The following is a 25,087-nucleotide window of genomic DNA, read 5'->3' on the forward strand; positions in this document are numbered from 1 at the left end:
TTTGAAGATTTATTTTACATGACTGATAACTGCCTCGAACTGTGAATATGCTAATAGATAAATACACAACCTGACCTCCTACCCTACTCCTCCCTCCCAAGATACAGTCTGAAAAAAAACTTTATGCTTTTCTTCAAGCAATAAAACTGGTTTGGGATACAGTTTCTTTGTATCTGGGTTGGATCTCTCAGCCACTCACCTGACAGCAGGGCAAACACAAATTTTTTTCTGGGGCTGCACAGCCCCTGTCAGTACACACATTTTGAAGACTCACTATTCAATGCTGCCATCATTGAAAGACTGCCCCATTCAGTATCTGGTTGATAGATCCAAAGTTGCAGCTCTCCACCACAGCTTCTGCCCAAGTGGGGAACCAGGGCCCTGCTTCTCCAGCTCCAAAATAACACCCTCTCCCCAGGATTCTGTAATCAACAAAAACATGAGGTCGAGGTACAGAGGGAGCCAGAGAGATTTATGTACCCTATCCCTACCAGTATCAGTGATTCCAGCATCTAGAAGTGCATAAACTATCTCAGAAAAGCCATCTGCACCACAAAAAAATACCATGCTTTGAATTTTGTCTAAGCAGCTTTAAACATACAAAGCACTTTTCTAAGCTAGAAATAATTCATAAATAAGAAGATTGGTAACAGGTACACAGCTGAAGGAATCCTCTATGACAGTCTCCTGCTCAGTCACTGTATACTGTTCTAGAAGCAGGTTCTATTAAAGAGAAGATAAGCACTCAAGCACTTGGCAGTGGTCTCTCCCACGCACATATCAAGAACACTCCCATACTCTCGTGGCTAAACCAGGTCATGGGTTGTGCTTCTAGACCCCAGCTGTCCCTAACACTGTCAATAGAGTTTCTAAAATAGTAATAATAATAATGAAAACATATATAAATACTTCTTCTTCCTCATTCACAGTGATCTGAAAATTCAGTTATTAGAGAAAGGAACACCTTTGTTTTTATTTGTACAGAAGACTAGCACAAGTCATTCTAGAAAAGCAAGCTCTGAATACCTCCTTGGTAGCCAGGGAAATAGGACATGAAAGATCACATACAGTGTAAAAGAAGTATAAAATTTTATTTGAGAAGTTAACAAATAGTAACATTTGATTAGTCCATTAAAACACTTCATTACAAGGAAGTGTAGTTGAGTTATAGCTACACTACATGAAAATTAATTCTAAGGTGAACAAACTGACCTGCTGGAGAGTAGGCAGTTTAGAATGTACATGTCTACTGTATCCAGTTTAAGAGGTATTTTGTGCAACTAAAAATTTATTACATGTCAGACAACTTCAAAAACTTCAAACATAACAAACTTCAGAACTCTTCTTCTTAGATGACATAATCTTTTTTCAGAGATAGCTGAAGTTGCTGCACAGCTTTTAGCAGCTGAAGAGAACTTCTGCTCTTCTGTCGGGGACAAGGTTTAGAAATACTTTCCTTTACAGTGACTGCAATCTCATTTGCTTCCTTTTGTTCATCACACTTTAGTTCGACATGAGTTGCCCCTTGCTTCAATTTCTGAGTTTTTCTCTTTAATTTCTGCACCTAGGAAAAAAAAAAAAATTACTAATTAGCATGTTACATACTCCAAAGACCCACAGCTGTAGAGATGACTGGACTTCTACTGAACTCCAAACTACAGATGACTAAGAGACATTTTAAAAAAAAGAAAAGTTTAATCTTTGTAACCTTGCACACTTGTCTCACTTAACAGAAAACTGACCTTGCCCATAAAGAAACCACCACAGAAAAATTACCTCACCCACACTTAACTAGTTGTTGAATCCCATCACTCTTAATATAAAAATGCTTTATTGAGACAGCTGGAACATCATCTCTTAATAATCTATATTTACAACAGTTTATTTCCATTTCAGATTGTACTACCCTAATAAAAAAAAGCAATAAACTTCTAAAAAAACAATAAACCTCTAAAACGTATACTGTTAATTATCAGTTACTGGATCTAAGAAGTTTATTTTGAAGCCTCCTTAACAAAAATGGAAAACAGAATAAATAGGGTTAATTGCTAAAGAATGTTTTTTTAAAATGTCAAATAATGAGCCTTGACTTGCACTTGGCATGAAAAGGTCACTTCCCAAAGATAAAATTAGGCTGGAAGCATTCCAAATGCCAATTTAGGCTTTAAGTCCATTTCTAAAAATAATTAACTTTAATTGCTTTCTAGAACATATTATTAACTGTGAAACACAGAGATTAGCATGGCACTTTTAGTATGGCAGGTTCTCAAAAAAGAAATAAGCGTTAGAAATATTAAGACTGGCCTGTATAAAATACAAATGGAAATGTCTGTGTGCAAAAGCACCAGAAAAAAAAAAAAATACAGGCCAGGGAGTTAGAGGAATGGCCTGTATTGATATATGCATGGACAGTAATCATACAGACACTACTATTTACAGCAAGACCCTAAGGGTGTGCTCTGACCAGGCTGTACCAGAGCATGGAGTACTTGCCAGAAGATCTGCACACTGGTAAGAGGCAAAGATGACAACAAGGTTGCACCACATTGTAGGTGCTACTCTTCATCATCCCAAAACAAACTGTGGCCATAAAGATATACAAAAGAAAGAAACCAAGGTGCAGTTGTTGCCCAGTGGCTTAGGTTCCTGAGGATGAAAACAGCAAGATTTTGAGGAAAAGAGAACACCTTAATTGTTGGGTCTTCAAGAATATAAGAGTTTTATCAAAAAGAAAAAACAGCTGACACTGCCAAGAGAGGCAGTGAGAACTCAGCAGTCAATGCCCTTTGTCCATATTGCTAATATGCAAGTCTGACATGTCTGCTATGACATAAAGCACCTCTATGCTTGCAATTACATGGACAATAAAAAGTTTAAGCAAGTAAAATCCATCAAAAATGAATATGAATATGAATAAAACTGATTTAAATTAACTATATCCTCCTCTTTTCATAAGGTCTCACACTGAATTTTGTTTTGTTTCCTGTATAAGCAAAGTTCTCAGGTGAGTATTTATCTTGAAACATAAGATGAAAAAACAGAAACAATCAGACTGAACTATGGATTGAATATTTAATCATATGCCCAAACCAAATTGCTACAAAAGAGTTAGGCTGTTCAACTACAGAAGAGGGATTTTATATGGGCATGTATGAAAAGTTGTTATCTATGGCTCTAAACTAAATACTGACAGAATGTTGGCAGTTTAAAGGTTAAAGAAAACTGAAAGGCTTGCCCAGCTATGATTTTGGAGAAGCTCTGGTCAACAGACTAGTTAACAAAAAAAGCTTCAAAGTTTCAGTAATATAAAAGACATTTAATCCTGTCTGTACAGAAATTACAGCTTCTATTTTCTCATTCCCCTGAGGGATAGGATATAAAGAAATGAAATTTCAACAGTTTGTCTTAACATGGTGAGCAGAAGTGACAGACAGTGCAACTGAGCTCTGTACTGCAGAACTGCCACAGGGCAGGAAGCTTTCCCACCAGCATATATTCATAACTGCCAGTTGTAAGTACTAGCACTTTTTCTTGATCAAATGAAGAAATTGTAGGTACAAAAATACGAACCAGCAGTCTAATTATAATCACACATACTGGAACATCTTGGCTTGAAACATTGCAGTGACATTCTAGCTGATGACAACAGGAGGCAGAGTTGTGGCAGCGTTTCAACAAAAATGTTAGTAGCTAGAGAGTTTACATTTCATTCTTACAGTAGCCTGATGCTTTTTCAGCTTGGATATTTGTTTTTCTTTCATCTCCATTTGTTTTATGAGGCAATCCAGCTCCTGTTCCAGGTCTTCATGAGCTTGGGAGTCTTGAGTCTCCCGTATCTGCTCCAGAAGTTCTTGATGCTCACTATTAAAGAATGGCAATCTAAGTATTCATGATACAGTCTCTAGGATTTCTTCCTGCAGGAGTTCCTAGTCATTTCGTGCAGGGTACAGAGATTTAGCATTATTTCCATTCTGACACAATACACATTAATCTGGAATATATTAACATGAGAAAGGGAAAAGGTTTTCCTGTGAGTCTGATTTTCTCATTACAAATTTTTAGCTGATGTCCATCTTACTTCTCCTTCTTCCCACAGGCATAACAACTACATATGTAACAGTGTGAAAAATGAAAAGTGAACAGCAGCTATGCAGTACATTTTCACTTCCTGCCAATTTAGCACAGACTTTGAAGGCTTAGTGTAATACATGGAAGGATTTTTTAAATTAGTACATTCAAGTTACAATTTTTCTCACAAATTACTCAAATTCAAATATTCTACTCAAAAAGATCTACAGCAAAGTGGGCTGTTTAATTAAACTAACTAGATTAAGTAAAAGAAACTGTGTAGATTTTGATACCCAGATACCTGAACAAGTTGAAGCCAGAGATCCCCTCTTAGATAAGTAATCCCTTTACAAAGGTCAGAGCTTCTTTTCTGACTTCTGACTAATGGCTTCTCCTTGACAGTTTCATTGAAGCAACTCGTTGTTGCTATATTAAAAACAAAACTGTCCTTGAACTGCCAAGAGTAAGCTAGACATTGCTTTTTGAACACTAGATTGCTTGCCAGTTTAAATTTTACCACATCAAGGATTTCAAATCAGCATCAACATCCTAACTGGTTTAATCAGTACATCCTCCTCTGTTCAAATGACAGCTCATCATGTTGACATGTCTGCTACGACCAGCTACAGAGCTTTGGCCCACAGTCCCACAAGCCTGCATTAATGGGAAGATGCCTAAGAACACAACAGGTTGTAATCCACATTTACTTGCATGGCTAGAAAGATACATACACTCCCATCTGAAGTGTTAACTTCTTCCACACCCTGCCCATTTTCTGGCAGGAGACCATCCCTCTTTCACAACCCCTTACAGGATCAGCAAGTTCTGCTATCAACAAGTAAAGGGTACGAGCACCAGACTGACTCAGCACAAAGACCCAGCAGGTACACAGGTAAGGAAAGAACATGGAGTGAGTACAAAGGAACAGGAGAGATGTTGTGACAGGACTGTTCATGCCAGAGCTGTACTAACCCATTCCACCAATCAGACTGACTGTATCCTGCAGGCCTACTCAATATCAGCACCAGCTTTGCAGCCTTCTCCAGGAGAAAAATTTTGATTTACTCTGTATATCTCAGAAAATGTTTAAAATGTCTAAGAAGCACAGGTCTGAAAGGCTTATCATTTGCTGTAGCTGCTACTTCAGTAGCAGCTTGTTTAAATACAGGCTGTGGAGGCAGAAAAACAAGACCAGTGAAACACCAGGATAGAAAGAATTTTTTGAATGAGAAAAATCCTACTAGTCAAGCCTGCTTGGGTCATTCTGTCAACAAGCAGTCCTATAACAAAAACAGGCTGGGCTCGACTACAGCACCTCGCCACTTCTCAGGGCTACTGCTGAAGTCACGTTTACACAACACCAACAATGGGTACTCACGAGCTCATTTGGCCCAGCTTGTCTTGAAAGGCCAGCAGAAGGTCTGAAAAGCTCCTGGTGGCAGTGGGTGATGTGGAACAAGAGGATACAGATTTTGTAAGTGCACTGTGCCCTGAAATCCCAGCTGTAGCTCCTCTTTGTGCTCGTGATGAGACACAGGGATTGCGATGCTTCATAATGTGCAGCACACTCTGTACATTTGCGCTGACAGAGTGGCTGGAGCTGACAGACTTAAAGAAGAAAGATCAGTGGCTTACAGAAGTAATTAACTACTACACAGCCTTACTCAAACTGTAGATGTCACTTTAGTGACAACAGTGGTTTTCACCTACCTTCCCAGCCACAAAAGGTAGTTCACCAGCCTTTACATATAATTGTGAAAGCTGCATTTTCTTCATTGTAGGATTTCTCTGCCATAAGAAAATATAAGAAAAAATTCCAATCTGCTAACTCAAGAGTACAATCTTAAACCTTTTTTTCAGTAAGTAAAATTCAAGTAAATACAAAGTGAAATGCATCACCTCAGTTTTCTTCTGGTTAAAAAAAAAAAAAAATCCCTCCTGTATGTGTAACAAATAAGACTTTCCAATAGCTGACACAAGTAAATTTTATTCCATATGCATGTGGGAGATTGTTTAACAATTAGGCTAACATTAAAGGAATTGAACCTATTTACTTAAGTTTTCAAAACCACAGTTGCAAAATTTTAACTGATCTGTAACATATGTTGCAAAATAAATTCTCTTGATTTCAGGAATGCCTCCAAAACACACCACCTTAAGATGCTGAGCCAAAACTCCTTTGGAAACAATTTTTCCCAGGTAAACTGAAAGGGAGCTAAGACAGGACATGGGGGACGGCAGCAAGATTTTAACAGAGGTAACTGTCAAGCTGATAAGGGAAGGTTTTCCTGTGATGTCCTACCAGCCACAGTACCATTTTAATTAATGAAGGAAAGAAAAAAGAGGCTAAAAAGAGTTATTCAGCACTGTTTGTCACTTTAGAAGTAAAGTGCAGCAGATGAATCAAGTGCCTCTTACATCACTGTTTTTCACAAATTCCAGTCTGTGCGAGTCAGATGCTATCAGCAATAATATGCTAATAAAATTTCCACATTACCTTCCTAAGTTTTTTGTTCTTCCCATTTGCCTTTTCAGGTTCATGTTGAGATGTTACTGAAGACATCAAAACTCTGTTTATATCAAATCCTGTTTGAAGCTGTGGCAATAAGCAAAAAAGAAAACAGCCATTTAATGTGATATTAGAAGTGTGAAATAGCAAGGTTAAATTAATTCTCTTTCATGCATGGATAAGAACCAATTAAGGGCACTATTAATTGTCCTTGGAAGGCATAAGCTACTCTTAAAACCTGAACAGATTACTAGGAAGGTGGGGTATCAGGCAGATCTTGCAGCTCTTAGTATTCCTCATTTTCATATTCAGTTGCAGCAGCAGCTGTATTTTTCCACTGTGACAACCAGCAACTGAGATAAGCCAATCCTGCCACATGCTGAGGATCTGATCATAAAATCCAAATTATATGAACATTTGACTCCTACAATCTGAGGACTGTCTGTGTTACATTAAGGTCAAACCTGCTGGACCTTATACTACTTGGTGGTTCAAAATTGCTATCAAGGCCCATGATAAACAGGATGATAATCATCCCCAATTAAACACAGGACAAGGACTGTTTTGCCATGTGTTACAGTTCCAGCTAAACAATGCTGGAGGTCCACCACTAAAGTGAGAATATTCTGTCTTTTCTGTCATCAAGAGGAACTGAACTACACCACACCCTGTGCTTCCCAGCTCAGATCCAACAGACCTAAATCCATCCTGCAGTGTATTAAGATGGTACTAACACTACTTTAGGACTCAGTTTACTGCATCTAAGTCCTTTCTTGACCAAATGTTTAGACTATCTGCTCTGGGAGAGTCATTCTTACTATGTTTCTCAGAAGATAAAATCTCTGTACTAGGCCTTTTGCTCTGCAGCAGTATGCAGTCTAAGCAAGAAACCAAAAATCTACAAGTTTTCCACTGTGTCATTCTGCTGGATTCTGGAGATGGTCAGACATCTGGGCTGCAAATCTGCATGTTATTTAAAGCTTCCTGGGTTGATGAAAACCCATCATCCTTGGATGAAGTGTAAGAGCTGACAGCACTAATTAATTAAATTAAGGCATCAACTTTGCTTACTTTCCAATATTACTCTTCAGCACTGCAGCCCCCACCTCACCCCAAGGGAATTCCCCCACAATTGGTCTCTCTTTCAAGCTGGTTGCTACTTAAGCACAAAGTGAGGTTTGGAATGCCTTGCCCCTTTAACAAAAGGTTTCATCATTTTGCTCTCTTTGCAAATACTCCTCTCTCAGATGGATGCTGGCCCAACAAACCGATTATGGCTTCACAGAATAATGAATTATACAAGATCTCATTTGATGAACAACACATCAGATTAAGGATTTTCCAAGTTCAGCCCTATGTATTAGATTTCTACAGATCTTAACAAAGAGAGGAAAACAAACATAATAGCCAACCTCATATGGCTTCATATGTGACATTTTTGAGTTACTGAAAATTAAGTTAACCCGATTCAGTTACAGATTTTCTAGAAATTAATTTTCCACCTGGGTCACTTAGAGCAGTGTTGAGGCTGATGAACTGTATCAGTAATACAAACCCAAGTAGAACCTTTCTTCATTGAGATACAAAACACACCTGGCAAGCTTTCTAATATGTAGCTTATAAATTATTCCAGCAGTTCTGCCTGGGTAATGAACATGAGGAGTTAAAATGTAATAAAACAAGAAGGGCATTTTGAACAGAGAGAATAGCTTTCTTCAGTACTAAAACATAAGATAAAATAAAATATTTTCAGTCTACCTGAGTAGTTTTGTCTTGTATTAGCTTATGCCGATGCTCTTCTTTACACAGCTTTTCTTCTAAGTGTTTGATCTTGTCCTGAATTTGAAGGCAAGAATGCTAAGTCCCACTTCAAATTGTCATGCTGAATCAGAAGTCTGGAGGAGCTCACAATTATAATATGAGGATAAAACTGGACAGTATGAATTTTTAAAGCCCAGACTGAAAAAAGACTCATGCACACGAAGCCAACGTGGCATTCAGTCAGATATGCTTCAACAGAGGTAACTTTTACAAAACTTAGCACTATTAATAGTATGCCATAAAATGATACCAAATGACTTTCAGACTGTCATTCTGTGCAACTTACTTGAGCAATTCTCTGAGCAGCAGTAACTTTAAGACACTCTTTTTCTAGCATTTCAAGCTTTTCAAGTTTTGCATGCAGTTCCAACCGGTTCTGATCTTCCTCTTTCTGAAGCTGAGCCTGGAGAAAATAAGCAAGAATGGAATTGGCAACTGACTGAAATTGTTTCAGACAGAAAAAAAACCCCACCAAACCACCCCACACCAGAATAAAGGTGTTTAATTAGTTTAAATTCCATATTTTTTAAATTGCAAAGTGATGAAAAATACCAGGCAAACAAAGACGACTTAAGCTTCCAGCAGCTTTTTTGTCTACCAAGTGTGCAAGTATTAGCATGGCTTTGCTCATTAGGAGTTCCACCCAGGGAGCTTTTCATACAATTCATTGAACAGTTGTCATCAGCCATACACTAAATTGCTTCTGTTTGCTAACAGCCTGAGCAGACCTCAGGAAAAACAATGACTACAAAAAACTTCAGATCCTGCACATTTCTATACCTTTGAACTAAGTCACTACTTCGTTATTATGCTAAAGGACTTCACCTGTTGTTCTAAAATAATTTTCTTTTCCAGTTCTGCACTGGAAACCATCTTTCTCATGTAATCCAGCTGTTTCTCCAGCAGGGAGCAGCGGGATTGTGCTGCATTTAACTGCATATATGAATCTACAGAAAGAAACAAGACATTCAGTACAGCAAAGAGAGCTACAGATTTAGCCACTGTCATATCATTGAAGAATTCTCTGGCTTCAAAACACGCAAGAACAGTTTTGTTAGTCTGTACAAGTAATGAGGTTAAAATGTATGTTATATATAAGACATAAAAATCAAAATGTTTTTCCAAAGCTAGTGTCTAATTCCAAAGGCATGAGCACTGCAGTAACTTTGATTTGTATCAGCAGATACCTAACCAGAATCTGAGAAAGGAGAATCTTCTCTTCTTCTATCTTTTCTCAAGCTAGCAGTGTTATGTAAGCAGCTGCTTGCTTATTGTAGGAGTAAACTCACCACCTGAAAAATCATTAGTCTTTAAAATTGCTTTATGGCTTATGTAATACTTGGTTGATATATGTAAAAAATACCTCAACTTGATCCGCAATTATCAAGCTCCTGTCCCTCCTCAGTTCTGAAGCAAAAAATTAAAGGAAGTTGCACTAATTAGCAGTTTTTCAAGACAAAACACTCCCTGGATTATACAGTCTTAGTGTTGCTGTGGCTACACCTTATCACTCCAAAGAAATACCTTTCCTCTGTTGCATCAGCTCTTGATGTGCTGCATCCTTCTTGTAGGATTTGTGCTCTAAGATCTTCTTGTACTGAGCAGCTGCTCTGGAGAGGCTGCACAGTTTATCTTCAGCCTGTGACTTCTCCAGCTCTAGGTGGCGGATCTTTTCCTGCAGAGCTTTCAGGGCTGCCACTACAGCTAGCAAACAACACAACAGCTACGCCTTAAGTAACAGCTCCTATTTGATGATGATTATCATTATTAGAAAATACTTCACATTGAAATATACTACCTGGATTTTCTTCCTAGTATCACTCCCAAAATTAATAATATTCCCCAGCTGTACACTAACATACGCAGAACATAAATGGGAGAAAATGGATGTATTTCCTGCATTAACTGAGGTATGAAGCTCCGGCCCTATAAGCAAAACTATTTTCACTCCAAATGGCAGCAAGCACAAAAATAAGCAAGTAGAATATAATAAACCCTTGGGCCTTGTCTTTAAATAGAAGCAGAGATCACAGGCACCCAAGTGAGGTCATAAGTTTTTAGGGTAAGGCAACTGGCCTGGACAGATTAAAAAGAGAAAGCATGCTCACAACAGGGGGAGAAAGTAGATAAAAAGGACAATTTAGCAAAGGATACATTGTTAAATACTTTATTGTTTCAAATGGTAATGTTTCAACATCTAATATCTTGTTATCTTGTATTTGATGATTCTTTAAACCATGGAAACCAGTCCGGAAGATTTTGTTTTCAGCCTCAAATCAGTATGTGTCGAATTATACCAAAAATAAAAGCTGCAATTTCAGCTACAAGAAAAAGTCTGCTAGCTCGCATAAAGCATACACATCTGTGGAAGCTTAAGCCATGTCCTGCAACATGTCAGGCTTATTTTCTCACATTTTATAATTGACAGTTTCTTTATTCCAAACTCTCTCATCAAAAGAATACCATCAAATATTGCTACCTCTGTAACAACTTTCACCATATTGTCACAGATCCATTAAAAACAAACAAACAAAAAAACCCCAAACCAAACCATAAAACAGCAAAAAGCCAAACAAACATCAAACAAAAAACTCAAAACAAACCAAAAAGGAAATACCAGAAAGCAGAAGGATGAAGTGGGACCACCTTTTCCATCTTTCTATTGTCATGACAAACATTTCCTTAACCACTTAGCTACATAGCACTAAACTGATCACTGCAATCCAAAAAAGCCCAAACTCTGTATGAAATAAGATAACTACAGAAATCACTAATTTTTCAGGTGAAGAAAAATGATCACATGCACACTCATAGGCTATGTCTGTGCAAGGTAGCAAAGTTGTCTATGATAGTAAGTCCAAGTATGGACTTAAGATTCCCCAGGCACTCCAGATATGCTAAGCCACTAAGCAGTTGCCTTGTGAGCTCCAGAGAGTAGTCACTAAGGCACATGACAACCATATTTCATAGGGACTAACTTTCATGCTGCTAACTTTCCTGGGAGTCTGAGCTGTTCAAAAGTTCTCCCAAGGAAACATACCATGCAAAAAACCCCAAACAAAACAAAAGGAAAAAACAAAATAAAAAACACCAAAAAAAAAAAAAGCCCTTAGAAGTGATTTTAAGCTGTAAGCAGTCAAATGGCACTATGCAAAGCCATTTTCAGGTTACTGCACCATACTAATGATCTTTTTTTTTACTTCATTTGAAGTCATGAACTACTTCTACTGAGTTTCAAGCATTCTCTCTTGCTTTAAGAGGAAGTCTGACGATTTTAAGTTAAACAAATTTCAAAGCCAAAGTTTACAAGGATGTTAGAAGATTTGCAGAGGTTTCCATTCTAGATGTATGACTTCAGGGAGACTACTCCCTCAGGACACATATACATCCTGTCTTAATGTCAGACTGATAACTGCAGCAAGTCATTGAACTCAGTCAAATAGGATGGGGAGCTTGCTCAAGAGATTTCACATGGAACAATTAAAAAGACTGTTTTAAGGACATATTTTGGCTATACCTTGGTTATTTGGGAGAGAAGGCTTGTCACCAGCAGCAGCTGCCAACTTTGATTCTACACAAACAAAGGCTGCAGGAAACCTCCAATCTGGTGGCTGAAGAAAACTTCCTATGAAACTGTTCTTTGATTCAGTATCCATAGCCTGTAGAAAGAGAGACATTTAATGACATTATTTCTTTAAAAGGCCTTTTTTTCAGAAGTATGTCACTGGGTTGTTCCTGGCTCTGTTTATATCAAACCAGATAATGTACACCAAAATAATAATAATAGTAATAACAACAAGATCAACAATAATAATATCCACACCCCACCAGAAGAACCCTGCCTTTTAATGCAGTTCCAAAACAATATCTTTCGTAACACTAAAAAACACAGCTCACTTTGACCGACCAAAATTTTCCAAGATTTTTGTAGGTGCTTTCTAATAACTTATGCTATTTTTTGTCCTTTAAAAACCCAAGTATCAAGAGCATTTTCTACTAACTGTTTTACAGACTTCAATGTCTTAACTCTAAGTGCTCCCTGCAGAGCAAACATTCCAGGTTTTACAGCCTGTTTCCATAGTGCTGTCTCCTTAGTGCTCCTCTTCCCATCTTTTTGGATGTAAAACCAAATTACATACAGTAAATAATGAACCCTTATTACCTAATAAAGTTCTCCTCATTTAGTGTTGAGATAACAGGAGGATATTTAATATGCAATATCCTCAGTATTATCTCCATTATCAGGCGCATGTATTAAGTCCTGTTTCTTCACTCCCTTCGTGTTCCACCCCTTCACATTCTTTGTTTTATGAGAAGCACATTTGAGACAGTTCACACCCTGTCAAGTAGAAATATTTCTTGATACTCAAGACATGGACACTGAAATGTGCAGAAAGTGCTTTAGGCTAATACAACCTCTAGGAAGTCAAAGCAAGTTTGAAATCATCCTGCAGTTACCTATCAAAGTAGAATCAAGCATTGCTTTTGGTACAGTGTAAGAAGCAAAGAGTCTATACAGCTTCAGCTAATAGAAAAACAGCTTATTTGAAGGATCAGTGATATAAGAATTATGATTGTTGTATCACTTGTGTTTAAAATACAAGGCATGCAACTAGTACAGTCTTCCTACCTGAGTAAGGCTATTTACAGATGCTAGTCCCCAAGACAATCACCCAAAGGAGGTATTTAGTAACACAAGGAAGAAAGAGACCAAGACTAGAGCCTGCTGATGAAGCACACACCAGGAGAAGCCATTCATACTAGGTGGCAAACAAGGGAAAAAGTTTACAGTAACAAAAAAAGTTTCTAGGAGCACTTGCAGCTCTTACAGCCTGTTCCAAAGGCTGTATAAAAAACAAACAAACAAAAAATCTTCCAGACACACTGCCTCTTCAAGGTATGCACTATACTGAAGGCAAGCAGAAATCCTTCTTTCTTCCTCCAAACTGTCATCACAGACATGTCAACATGAGCAACTCTTCATGAGGGCTTGCTTGACTTGGGGCCTCCCAGCCATCACCACTTTTGTGCGCTAACACCCCCGAGGTCACACTATTCAGAGCAGCCCCACTCGGTCCCAAAGAGGGAGTCTATCTAGATTACCCTTGTGCCACAGGTCTTTTCCAAAGATTTCTCCATGGGGCCCTGCTGCCATCTTAGTCAAGGCCAGGCCACAAGGTCTCAGTGCTGGGTAGGCAGCAGCAGACAGTCAGGTAGCCCACCATCATTTGGAAGAGGTGGATCACTGTCTGGTGACCCCACCACATTCGTGGCCACAAAAGCTGTTCATGGGCCTCCCTACCTCTGTCCTTAAGGACTGGGAAAGACCAGCCAGCTGACCATAACAGCTGGCCAGGTTTATCAACCATGTCCAACAGCACAATGGGCAATGGCAGTGAAAGGCACAAAGCAGCAGAAGGAGCAGCAGAAACTTCAAAACATGGATGAGAAAGTCCTGTGGCCACAGAGGTGGTCAGGGCCAAGACATGAGAGGAGATAGCCCTGGCATGGTACAGTGCATCAGCAAGGAGTTCCAGAAAATAAGATAAGCAATACTTAAAAATTTTCCTGCTGCTATTCAACCCCTTCACATTGGTGATGAAAAAGACTTGTAAAAAAAAGTCCATAAAAGTGAGCATATGCACAAGCAAGAATTTTCCTACCATCACTGTGAATAAAAGGCAACTTTGGAAACAGCAGAGGAAGAAGGTGGTTTTTGCTTACACCATCCAACCTTCTGGCAGTCAGCATAAGTGGAGACTCGCTTTTCCAACATCCTCCAGTGGAGCATGGCTCCCCTGCATGCCTGCACAGCTACACATCAGTTGCTTTCCTTATTACTTTCACATACACAAGTTTCTGCTGTTTCCAAGGAGATGGGTCTGTGGACAGTTGTAAGGAGAGCAGTGGTCTGAATCAAATAATGAAAAAAGGAGGGAATAAAGAAGCAGAATATTTGAGAGTTTGTGGACAAGCTCAGTAATACAAAGGTGGGGGAGGCATGGGGGACACCTATTTAGCAGAAAGGGAAATAAAACCCCTTTAGTTCTGCAAGTGAAACCAAAGGGAAGTGAAAGAGAAGAGGCCAGCTCACCTGCCTGGTGGTGGTGATTCAGCTAATCCCGAGTGGGCTTCAGCACAAAAACCCCACAACTTTAATGTGAAAATAAACACCCTCCAGCTGGTGGGGGGAGCTCCCCAAGCTGCTCCTAAGAGCACAGGCTCAGCAAAGGGTGTGAAAGAAAACACCACAGGACCGAGACACCTGTGTTTGCAGAAATTCTGCTGCAGACACAGTTAGGGACGCCCTGCTTTACCACAGCTTCCTCAGATACAGAGGCTGTGTGGATCAGCTGAGGGCATGGTTGCTATAGTGCTTTGAGGCTGTGTCAGCATAATTACCCTGGTTGAGGTGCTCTGGTGTAGACAAGTCCTAATATCTCAGCAGGTAAACAGAGTTTATAGCAACCAAACTGCACAGGAGGAATGTCTACACCACTGCAGACCTCAGGCAAAGACATGAACACCAGGAAAAGGACCAGGTCACTCTACACCACCAAGACATCACTAAACATCATGGCCACTTCCAGCCCACTGCAACAAGAAACATATCAGGAAATAATTAAGTAGTTTGACGTATGCTTGAGCGGCAACTGTCCTACCACAACTTCCCCCCCCAAGTATTTAAGCTTCTATAAAACCATCTCAACCAGGTTTGCTTTTTAAAAAGTCTTATTCAGCAAGCTTAAATCACTCTCTTATTCCATGGTGCTATTGCCATGGATACCTCGTACACAGCCCTAGAGAGGTGCTTCAAAGCAGATATTGCTTCCCAAACAGTAATGTCTGTACTAACGTAACTCCACAAGGCTTAGGGGCATTTAGCACAACAACACTCATTAAAGCAGCCAGAATATCGTTGTTTAGACAAGCCCTTGGTTGAGGAAAGCAGTGCACTCCTTTGAGTTTGGGCAAGAGCCAAGAGAGAGGTATGCATATTAAACAGAGGCTGACCAAATACCCCAGTTACATGCAGAGGGGAGGGGAAGAAGGAAGAAATGCCTCACTCCCACCTCAGCAGCCTACACTGCTGTGGTGAGCAGGGTGAAGCACTTGTGCTGTGCAGGTCGTATCTGGAGTCAACAATAGCCCTTTGGGTTTTTTAATGGGAAAAAGCACAGCGTGTGCTGGTGGATGCAGTAGCAATGCTCAGACACCCGGTGTCATTTTACCCTGAAAAATACAGAGTAACTGGTTCCAACACCGGCTGCATCAAGCATGGGTAACTGTGTTGCGTCCATGGGTCCCTGCCATGAATATTCTGTGATTAAACATCAGCCTGGGAAAGCCAGCTATGTTTTTCTCCAGGTCTGAGCTAGGAAGCTCATGGAGTTCTGTGCCACACATTTGAAACCGTGTGCATGGTGCACGATGCCAGGCACAGCACATTAGCTCTGTGACAGCACTGCATTAATGCAAATACTCTGTCCACCTCTTGCCTTGCTGCAGCTGGAGCGCTCAGCCCTGGGGATGTGAGCATGAGAAGGGCTGGTCCCTTCCATGGGACCACTTCTGCCTCTTGGCTCAGCATCACATGCAGGCTGAGAGTGAGCTTGCACAAAGTACGCTGGGGAGCAAGCCCACCAGGTCCATCCCTGTATATGTGACATTCATGACTCAGAAAACAGCAAGCAAACTGGAGTTTGGTACCTTAAGATAAACAGAAAATTTCCCATTTCATCAGATTAATCTAAAATACCATTTACCTTTATACCATTTCTATTTACTTTTGCTGAATATGGCCTGCAGTAAATTCCAGAGTACTGGATTGGGCTGCTGTAAAAATCAATTGACATTTTAGTTACTGCTGTCTGGCCCAAGCAAGTATACTAACAGTGAAGAATTATTGAACACATCTGAAATCCCAAATGTTACAGAAAGACCACTTATGACTTCTTCATCATCCTCCACCCTTCCCCTGTGTTTCTCCCCCTTGAATGCAAGCCACTGCATTACAAAGTTTCAAAAAAAGGCTCCTCAAGTGAAAAGTTCAGAAACATTTTGCCACACATACAATTACGTCTCATGTTGTAAAGCAGCATATGGAAAAGCTTTTCCCACATGTAAATAATTACAGACTCAAGGAATAATCCTGGCTTAACAGTCTCCCAAAAGACACACTAAATTAATAATGTGATAATTAAGGGATACTTCCACTAAATTCTCTGATGTTTGCTATCTCACAGGGACACTGGTTCATTCAAATTGCTGTGATGGCAACCTTTTAGAACCAAAGAAAGAGATGATGTTAGAAAACCTTTAAAGAGGAAAAATAAAAAGGAGATCAAAGCATTTTTCAGAAAGAAATACAAAGATACCTATCTTCTGGCCTGACCTACCGGCATGCACAATTTATTGTGGTTTTTTTTTTTTTTTTTTTTTTTTTTTGTTTGTTTTTTTTTTTTTTTTATAACTGAAAACCAAGTCTTAGAGGAACCAAAGATTGATTCAGTTTATCTGACATAAGAGAAGGTCTAAAGAACTGCCCAAACACAGGAAATACCAAGAAGCTCCCAAAATTCTGGCTGCTGCCTTGTCTACTTGAGCCAAGTCTTGCTGGCTAATGGTTATGTGAGAAGCCATTTTTGTGACACAATCTAAACTAGTGTATTTTTTCCCCTTTCACTTTCCTTTGAGAACTGGGAGAAAAGCTTGGTCAGCTGTACTAGCTATGCTGCAACACTCAGCCTTATTCCCAGCAGACAAAGAACAGCCCTTACACAGAGGAAAAAAAAGAAATAAATAATGTTGTGGGCAAATTGCATTGTTGTTCTGGGAACACCCAGTCTCTAGCATCCTGACACAACCACTTTAATCAGACTGACACACATGACAATGCTAAGGACATATCTAAGCAGCTGATACTTCCATGTCTCTTTTAATTTAAGTGGGTTAGACATGAAATGGTAGCAGCTGCAGAACTAAGAAGAAGTGAAACCTCACTGAATCAATAAAGCATTTAAATGTGTTTTTTAAGTTTTGTCAACTTCCACTTTAAATAAGCCCATAAAAAATGGCAAAAAATTATTAGAGAAATTAAGGAACCTGGGAGTGTTTTGAAAAACTGACACAGCCAAATCCATGGGTGGCAGTTTTCTGCACAAACTGCAAGACACACTGGCAGTCTCAGAACTGGATACATAAAAGGTTAAATTTCCAGTCTCTTCTTTGATACTACTGTAGCAAAGACCATCCGTTCGGAGTATCAAGTGCTACACAGAACTTTCATACAATCATTGTTTTTCATTCTTGGAAGAAAAGGAAAAGAAATGGCATTCTCTGTTTTCTCATGACATCGTATGTATTGTTAAGTAGGATAAAACCTGGCATTTTAATACAAAAAACTCCAAACCATAAACAACCCAACAAACGCCCAAAACTCTTAAGACTTTTCACTATGTCAGCATTTAATTTCTAAGCATTTACACTGATATTTCTCTAGTTCCTGTTTGTTACAGAGAAAAGAGAGAACAAGAATACAAACAAAAAATAAAAAAGAGGAAGAAAGAAAGCAGAATGAGTTACATGATTATTTTGTGATCAAGGTAAAGAAACAACCTAGTAAATAAAAAAAAAATTGTGATTTTTAAACAATTTCTGGGGAAAGGATTCTAACCTGGCAGTGCATCAAGCATGCAAACTTGGGTCAAAATATTATTAGAGTTTGGCTGTTTTCTTCTATGAGTGCAGCAGACCAAATTCCTCATCCACCTGGGCCTTCATCCAAAAGCACATGATACACTCACGATCAACCCTTGGTGGGGAAATCAAGTTGGTGTAAATTGCTTTAACCTCTATGTGCAGATGATAACTGAACTTTAGAGGAACAAGACTGCAAATTCCTACCTAGAAATAACTGCTATCTTAGCATGAAAACATTTAGCCTGTAATACAGTGCTATCAAAATAATTACATTTATATATCTTCAATCTGACCAAAGTAATTAAACATAATATTTTTGTAATAAGCATCAAACAAAACCCAAATACTATAAATCATCACTAATACTCTTCCTCATTTCACCCACAGTTCTGTTCCTCTTCTTTCATTTACCTTCTGTTACATTTGGGGTTTGTCCCTCATCTCCTCTCTTTATTGGATTTACATGATCCTATTGCTTTGTTTCTTGCCCTTTGCCATTTGGTATTCCTTTTGTCCTACTCCCTCTTCTAGTACAAAAAGCTAGGATTTTTTTCAAAGTAAAAATACCCACTTGCCCCCCCCCCCCATCACCAAGATTAACAATCAAGTTTATTCCTTTTATACTTAAAATCCAGAGATCCTACTTGCCCTTAGTATACTGACTAATGTGGAGATCTAAGGTGTTCTTCTCAGTACTCTATGTGAAGAATGGAAAAGGCTACTTTTTCTGTCCCCTGTTATTTCCTGCTGATGCCATCCCCCACAGTCTTCCATATGTAGTTTCTTTATTTTGGTGTGTCCTGATAAATTGGAAGGCAGAAAGAAATTACTGGCTTTGGCAATACACCCTTGGGAAAAAAAAATTAAAAAAAAAATAAAAAGGAAGGTTTGCTGTCGTGTAAAGGGAAGGTTTTCAAGGGTAACTCATGCCAGTATAAAGGACTATATCTCTGCACAGGCAGAATAATTAGATATTAGAAAGGCAAATGCAAAAAGGAAAACGCATATTAGGGTAGGGCAGGGCAAATATAAGGGTAGGTTGAAATGACAATCATAGTGAAGAAATATAAGATGGTAGGGGGTGATTATTGCAGGTGTTGACTCATTCACAGTAAACACTTTTACTGCATTATAATTTTCACCTTTTATATCTCAAATATTTAATGGTATCACTGAAAGATGGTTTTGAACATTGTAACTTGCCCTCTAGGCAGATGAAAGACACAGATTGTGTCCCCACTGTTGCTTCAGAATTTATTTTTAAAGTAAACTTCTGTTTTTATCAATACTTTCTCAGGGAAAGTGTCAGTCTCTTCATCCACTATCCTTTAACCTAGCCTGAAGATGGAGTAGGAGGCAGATTTTAGACAGATAACCACAAAAGCTTGACATGGATGAGCAGAGAAACACAAAGAGGGTAATTATTAGTAGGATTTGTCTCTTTCTACCAACTACCACGCCTACATGTTTTTCATATATTCCTGTGGTGCCGATAGCTAGGCACCTGGAAAGGAACAAAAAACTCCATTCTGCATTTGTACATCAGGCAGCCTAAGAAACAGAATGAGGAAAAAAAAAGTTAGCAAGGAAAAGGAAAAGATAAGGTTCACTCCAGGCAAGAAATTATTCCCAAAATCATATTTTGTCTGAAATAGTTGCCTTTAAATATGCAGAAAAAATGAAAGCAACTCCTCAAGTAACTCTTCAATCTTGGAGACCTATTTTGGAGACCTATTTTGTTGAAGAATGATTTTTAAAAATATCACCAGTTTACATGACTCAGAATAATCATAGCAATTCTAACATTCTCATTGCATACATTCTCAGTCACAATATTCTAGGTATTAATGCCAAATAGTTTGTCTAGAAATGGTTTTTTCACTACTTCTGCCCTGAGTTGCCTGGGGAAACTTAAAACTGTCAAAGGCATTACTTGTTTCATATAATCTGTATATTTAAACTTGCACAGCTTTGGAGATACAGAAAAAGCAAATCTGACTAAAGTGCTACAAAATCCTGTGCAATGCTGCAGGCAGAAAACTAACTTCAATTGATTCTAAAGTTTTTAATAGGCATTTTTTCCCTGTTAACTATGTGCAGTTTCTGAATGCAAATAGTTATGCATATATGAAGAAAATTTAGTGGATCTCTAGGTTCTTGACTTACATTCTTGCCTTTCTGTGTGACCTTAATAAATCAGAGGATTTGGACTAATAAGGGACTGATGTTTCAGGATACATGAGCCTTTCAGCCTTGGGGCTGTGTGGTAATGACAGGCTTACATCCCCTGCATGAAAAAGAAATGAAGGTATAGATCCAAAACAAGCAACAAGCTCAGTGAGGAGCTAACAAGAGCTTTGTTTCAGGGTGAGGAAACTCTATGAATACAGACGTGGGTGAAGTCCCACCCTGGTGCTTGGCACCTTTATCTTCTTTGGACTCAGAATTTGGAGTCCTCTTTTACCCGTGAGTGCCAAAACCTATTCTTTAAAACAATGAATAAAGAGTCTCTGTAGCTTTTCTGGTCTGTGACTTCAGTTCATGTGGCTGCTGGTCACAGCATTTTTCTTTGTGTTATTGCTGGAAAACACCAAGGTCGGTGTTAACAGCTTGCCAAAGGCGCTTAAAAGGCCTTTTGGGCTGTCAGCAGATATAAAATTCCCAATAAGCAATGTTCCTTTTCTTTTAAAGTGCAGCTGGAGGAAACAGTGTCCACCTTCTCTGTGCTGCTACCCAGTGGTCAGAGCATTGGCCAGGAAGTGGGAGTTCCTGGGGAGCATTCATGCCTCATCCCTGACCACCATGCTAGACTGGGAGGAGGAAGAGCAGGAAGGAAACAGGGAGTCACCACCTTTTCGTTTGAAGTTATGACCCTGCTCCAAAAAGCATGTGAGGCTCGAACAAGGACAAGACAGCTGAGGAAAAAGACAGAGTAAAACAAGGAGTTCTATCTAGTTCAATCATCAAAACAGGGTCCTGGGGTTAATTTATGCATTTCTGTAGTAAACAGTTCCTGGATAAAAAAACAGCACTGGCCTGGGAAAAGTGATCAGAAACCAGGAATAACTGCCTACAGATCCCTGTGTCTCTTCTACTTCACACTAGTGCCACTCATTTGCCATCCCTTCCAGTAGGGCACAAATTCAACAAGCCAGGTGATGAATGGTTCCCTTTTGTTTTGCAATCCTCCTGAGCACCTGGGACACTCTCCTGATAGTTAGGAGGTGTTAATATAAATGCCTTTGAGCTAAAAGGCAATTCTTCAATCCCCAGGTTACAGTACTGAAGGTGAGCACTCTAGCAAATTTTGGCAGGCACTGAAGCCATTTGTGCCTACGACAGAAGACCCTGACTTGCTGGGCTTGGAGAGGTTCCACTCAGCTCTCTTAGAGCTGCTCCACCTACTTCCTAGACCACAAATGGGAACAAAGAGGAGACAGGTTGCAAGGTGCCCAGTCTGGGGCAATTCTAAACATTTCTATCCAGAAACAGAATAACAAGAGTTCAGGTGGCTGCTCAAAGGAGTTTTTCAGAACTGCACTTTCAGTTTACCCATACTGTTTTCCTAGTTCTCAGTGTTTCAGGTTACATTTATACAGTGGAGTAGATTCAGTGAAGTATAGTTAGAGAGCTGGCAACGTCCAGCAGGACTTTAAGTGGCCTGTAGTTCTGGCCTAGTTCTAGTTCATAGCCCAGCTCTTCTCAAAGCAACCCACTCCCCAGCTTAAACTACTCCACAGACTTGCTGCATGGAAGATTTGGTCTCCTAAGAAGAAGCTGGTGTTTAATTTAACCATCTCTGCTGTATTTGTGACCTCTAAGGAGGCAGGGTGGCAGGGTTTGGTGCAAATGTACACCTGCAACACATAATAGGGCAAAACAGATTAGATGTACAAACACATACTCAGAAGCAAAAAAAGGCCACATCTCCTAGACAAAATGGCTTGGACTTGACACCAAACTTGGTGCTTGGGTTCAAAGGCAGTAGAGGAGCAGCCTCCGGCCTTTTGGTGTCTCTTTGCAAAACAGGAGTCACAGAACTTTGTTTTCTCAGAGGGTAGTTGTGAAGGAAAATGCATTTAAATCTGGAGTACCATTTATTGTGGCAACATGCCAAAACACAGATCTAAAAAGGGTGGGTGAACTTTTTGAAGACTCATCCAATTATTTAGGTATTTAGCAATTGGAATGAAGTAAGCCTTAAGAAAATCAAGTGTAAAGGAAAACAGTTGAAGGAATTTAATTTAAAAAGCAGTTCCTTCTAGACTGCACAAGTTTTACTGTGTTATTATTAGTTCTCCAGTATTTGACTAAATGCATGCTTGAGAAAAGTGCTCTTTTGTGACATACAGAAACTGGAATGAACTTTTAAAACTAAATATAATGTATTTTAGATCTTGTATCTTAGAAAGAACATGAATACTATTACTAGACATTGTATTTTCAAAAATAATTCTGCTGTTGGATGTCATCTGCTATAGAAGTCTAAAGAAGGCTATAGAAGTCCTTATCTAGTTTAAAAAAAAAAAAAAAGGAAGTTGATAAATCATGAAGGAAGGAAATACTGAGATTTAAAACAGCCACAAATTTGTTTTTCTTCAGCTTATCATTTTGAAAACTCAACTGCTGCAATTCTGGATGAGTTGCCAGATTGTTTCCTTCATAATTCTGCCTCTCTCTTATCCGTTCTTTAGGGATCAAAAACAAGCATATTAACTGCAGTCAGTGAACACACAAATCAAACAAACACATTGCCCTAACTTTGGGCTCTGATTAATTCCACTGGTAGCCTCTGACCTTGATTTCCACAATGTCTTGCAGTGCATAAAGAAGCCTGACCTGGTATCAGAAAACTGCAGAGATTTGGTTTGGAAAAAAAATAAAGCCATCCTCATTGCTATTCCCTAAGTCTACATTAAAATCTATAAAACAAAGGGCTGAAATCTGAAGTTTAGGCCTTGGAGCCAGTTTCACAATCTGTTTCCTGTAGCCAGAGTTCATTTGGAGCCAGTGGAAAAAACAGCTTCTAAAAGATAAAAGGCAGTGCTGTGACTTTCAATCAATCTTGGCATTCAGTGTGTGAATACAGCTGTACCAAAGTCTAAAACACCAAAGCTCCAGCTCTGAATCTGGTTCACTCTTCTGATCTTGGATGTATGTTGTCATTGTCAGAGGCACCCAACAACTCATGATGGGAAAAATAAGATCTAGCCAACTTCTGGAGATCAAAATATAGATAGAAATAAAGCAAACAGATGTGACATGCCCATTCATGGGAAAATGGGAGACCATAATGAGTGACAACAGAATGGGATGGGAAGCTGAACTGGTAGCTAATGTAAAAAACAGAAGAAACAAACAAAAAAAATCCCTTCAACAACATAAAAAGCACTGGAAGAACGATTTTCTTTGAACCCATCAGTTATGGTGGGTGGAGGCCTCAAGTGCTTAGAGAAGTCAAGACTCATATTTATTACAGGTAGTGCTGATTTCAGCAGATGCATTGTTCACGAGGGTGCCAAAGGCCTGGAGGAAGCAGCTGCATGAAGCAGTCCAGGCCTGTCCACCCTCCTGAACAATGGCAATGCAGCCTCCTTGCAGAAAGGATTTTATGGGAAAAAAAAAGACCAGTCTTCCTTCAAAGGTACAGGTAAATGCACGTTTTAAAGAAACTGTTCCAGAAGAAAAAGTGATGGCGGATAAAGAAATCAGATTCTGTACAAAGAAGAAAGCTGAAGATGAATGGTGTTGGTGAACCTGCCCAGGCTCTGTTCCTAGACTCAGAAGTGGTTTCTGTGTCTTTCTGTGGCATAAGAGAATCTCATTCTGCATTTAACTTCAGTTTTGACATCCGAATTTTAGAGTGGGAAATGTGTACATGAGAAGTTAAAAATAATTATGCAAGCCCCTATGTAGGCCCAATGTCCTGTTTCTAATTTACTCCCAAGTATTCTTTTGCCTTTCTGTACACTCAAAATTTTAGTGCTTCAATGTGACAGCTGCAAACAGTTCTGCACTTGTTTTCTTCTCCTCTTCACTGCCAAGAGGTGAACTGGATCAAGGAACTGACTTAGCTGAAAATATAAATTTATCAACAGCAGCTTTTTTCTTTTTTTTTTGCCTCTGCAGGAAAAGCAAGGCAAGCAGCAATACCAGCCTCTTTAGTGGCAAATTACACTTAATCACAGAACGGCTGAGTTTGGCAGGGACTTCTGGAGATCCTCTGGTCCAAACCCCCCCCTCCTCAAGCAGGACCACCCGGAGACAGCTACCCAGGTTGCCCCGTGTCCAGGCAGCTTTTGAGCATCCCCAAGGATAGCAAGTCCACAACCTCCCTGGGCAACCCGTGCCAGCGCTTGGTCACCCCCACAGTAAAAAACGTGCTTCCTGATGTTCAGAGGGAAGCTCCTGTGTTTCAGTTTGAGTCCTTCGCCTCTGATACCGGCACTGAGCACCACCGAGAACATCCTGGCTCCATCCTCACTGCACCTTCCTTCTAGGCACAAATAAATGTCCGGATATATGCGCGGCCAAGATTCCCCCCGAGCCTTCTCTTCTCCAGGTTCATCAGATCCTGCACAACTGGGATTTAAAAAAATCCCCTGGGATTAATCTGGATAAAAACACCGCTGAACTGTGGCTCAATGTGAATATTACGGGGATTTCCCCGCCCCTCCCATCTCTCCTCCATCCCAAGTGTGACGGGATGCGTTTCGCTAGCACCGACGGTCCTTCCGCTCCCGCTGACGCGCTCGCTTAGGACACATCCCAGGACTGCTTCACCCCCGGCTGCCGCCAGCCATCGGCGCTCCATAGCCTGCTGCGATAGACCGCAGAACCCCCCAGGCCCGCACCAAACAGGACGGCGGGAATACCGTGCGTGCATCCCAGCGAGCGAGCCACCTCCGGCGGGATCCCGGCCGCGCGCCGCGCTGCCTGCCGGGACACGTGGTCTTCCCGCGCGAGGGCCACAGGACGGCCCTTTGG

General features: G+C 39.9%; 1 protein-coding gene across 1 annotated transcript; it reads right to left on the reverse strand.

The window, feature by feature from the left end:
• Window positions 1-1,065: 1,065 nt before the first annotated feature.
• CEP57L1 (centrosomal protein 57 like 1) lies at window positions 1,066-25,024 on the reverse strand. Its single transcript, XM_021553785.2, has 11 exons — window positions 24,955-25,024; window positions 11,916-12,057; window positions 9,923-10,102; window positions 9,224-9,345; window positions 8,685-8,801; window positions 8,336-8,413; window positions 6,566-6,664; window positions 5,779-5,856; window positions 5,447-5,676; window positions 3,717-3,861; window positions 1,066-1,564 (listed from the first exon to the last, which is right to left on the reverse strand). Exons 2-11 carry the CDS (start codon window positions 12,052-12,054, stop codon window positions 1,349-1,351), a joined length of 1,404 nt encoding a protein of 467 aa, XP_021409460.2. The 5' UTR covers window positions 12,055-12,057; window positions 24,955-25,024; the 3' UTR covers window positions 1,066-1,348.
• Window positions 25,025-25,087: the final 63 nt, after the last annotated feature.

Source organism: Lonchura striata, chromosome 3 (assembly GCF_046129695.1).
Source record: "Lonchura striata isolate bLonStr1 chromosome 3, bLonStr1.mat, whole genome shotgun sequence".
Lineage (NCBI taxonomy): Eukaryota > Metazoa > Chordata > Aves > Passeriformes > Estrildidae > Lonchura > Lonchura striata.

Coding starts and splice junctions, on each gene's coding strand:
- CEP57L1 (XM_021553785.2), bottom strand. CDS start 12,054: ATGGATACTGAATCAAAGAACAGTTTCATAGGAAGTTTTCTTCAGCCA. Junction 10,103..11,915: donor TTCTCTCCCAAATAACCAAG/GTATAGCCAAAA, acceptor GTTGTTTGCTAG/CTGTAGTGGCAGCCCTGAAA. Junction 3,862..5,446: donor AAGCTGGGCCAAATGAGCTC/GTGAGTACCCAT, acceptor ATTCTTTAATAG/TGAGCATCAAGAACTTCTGG.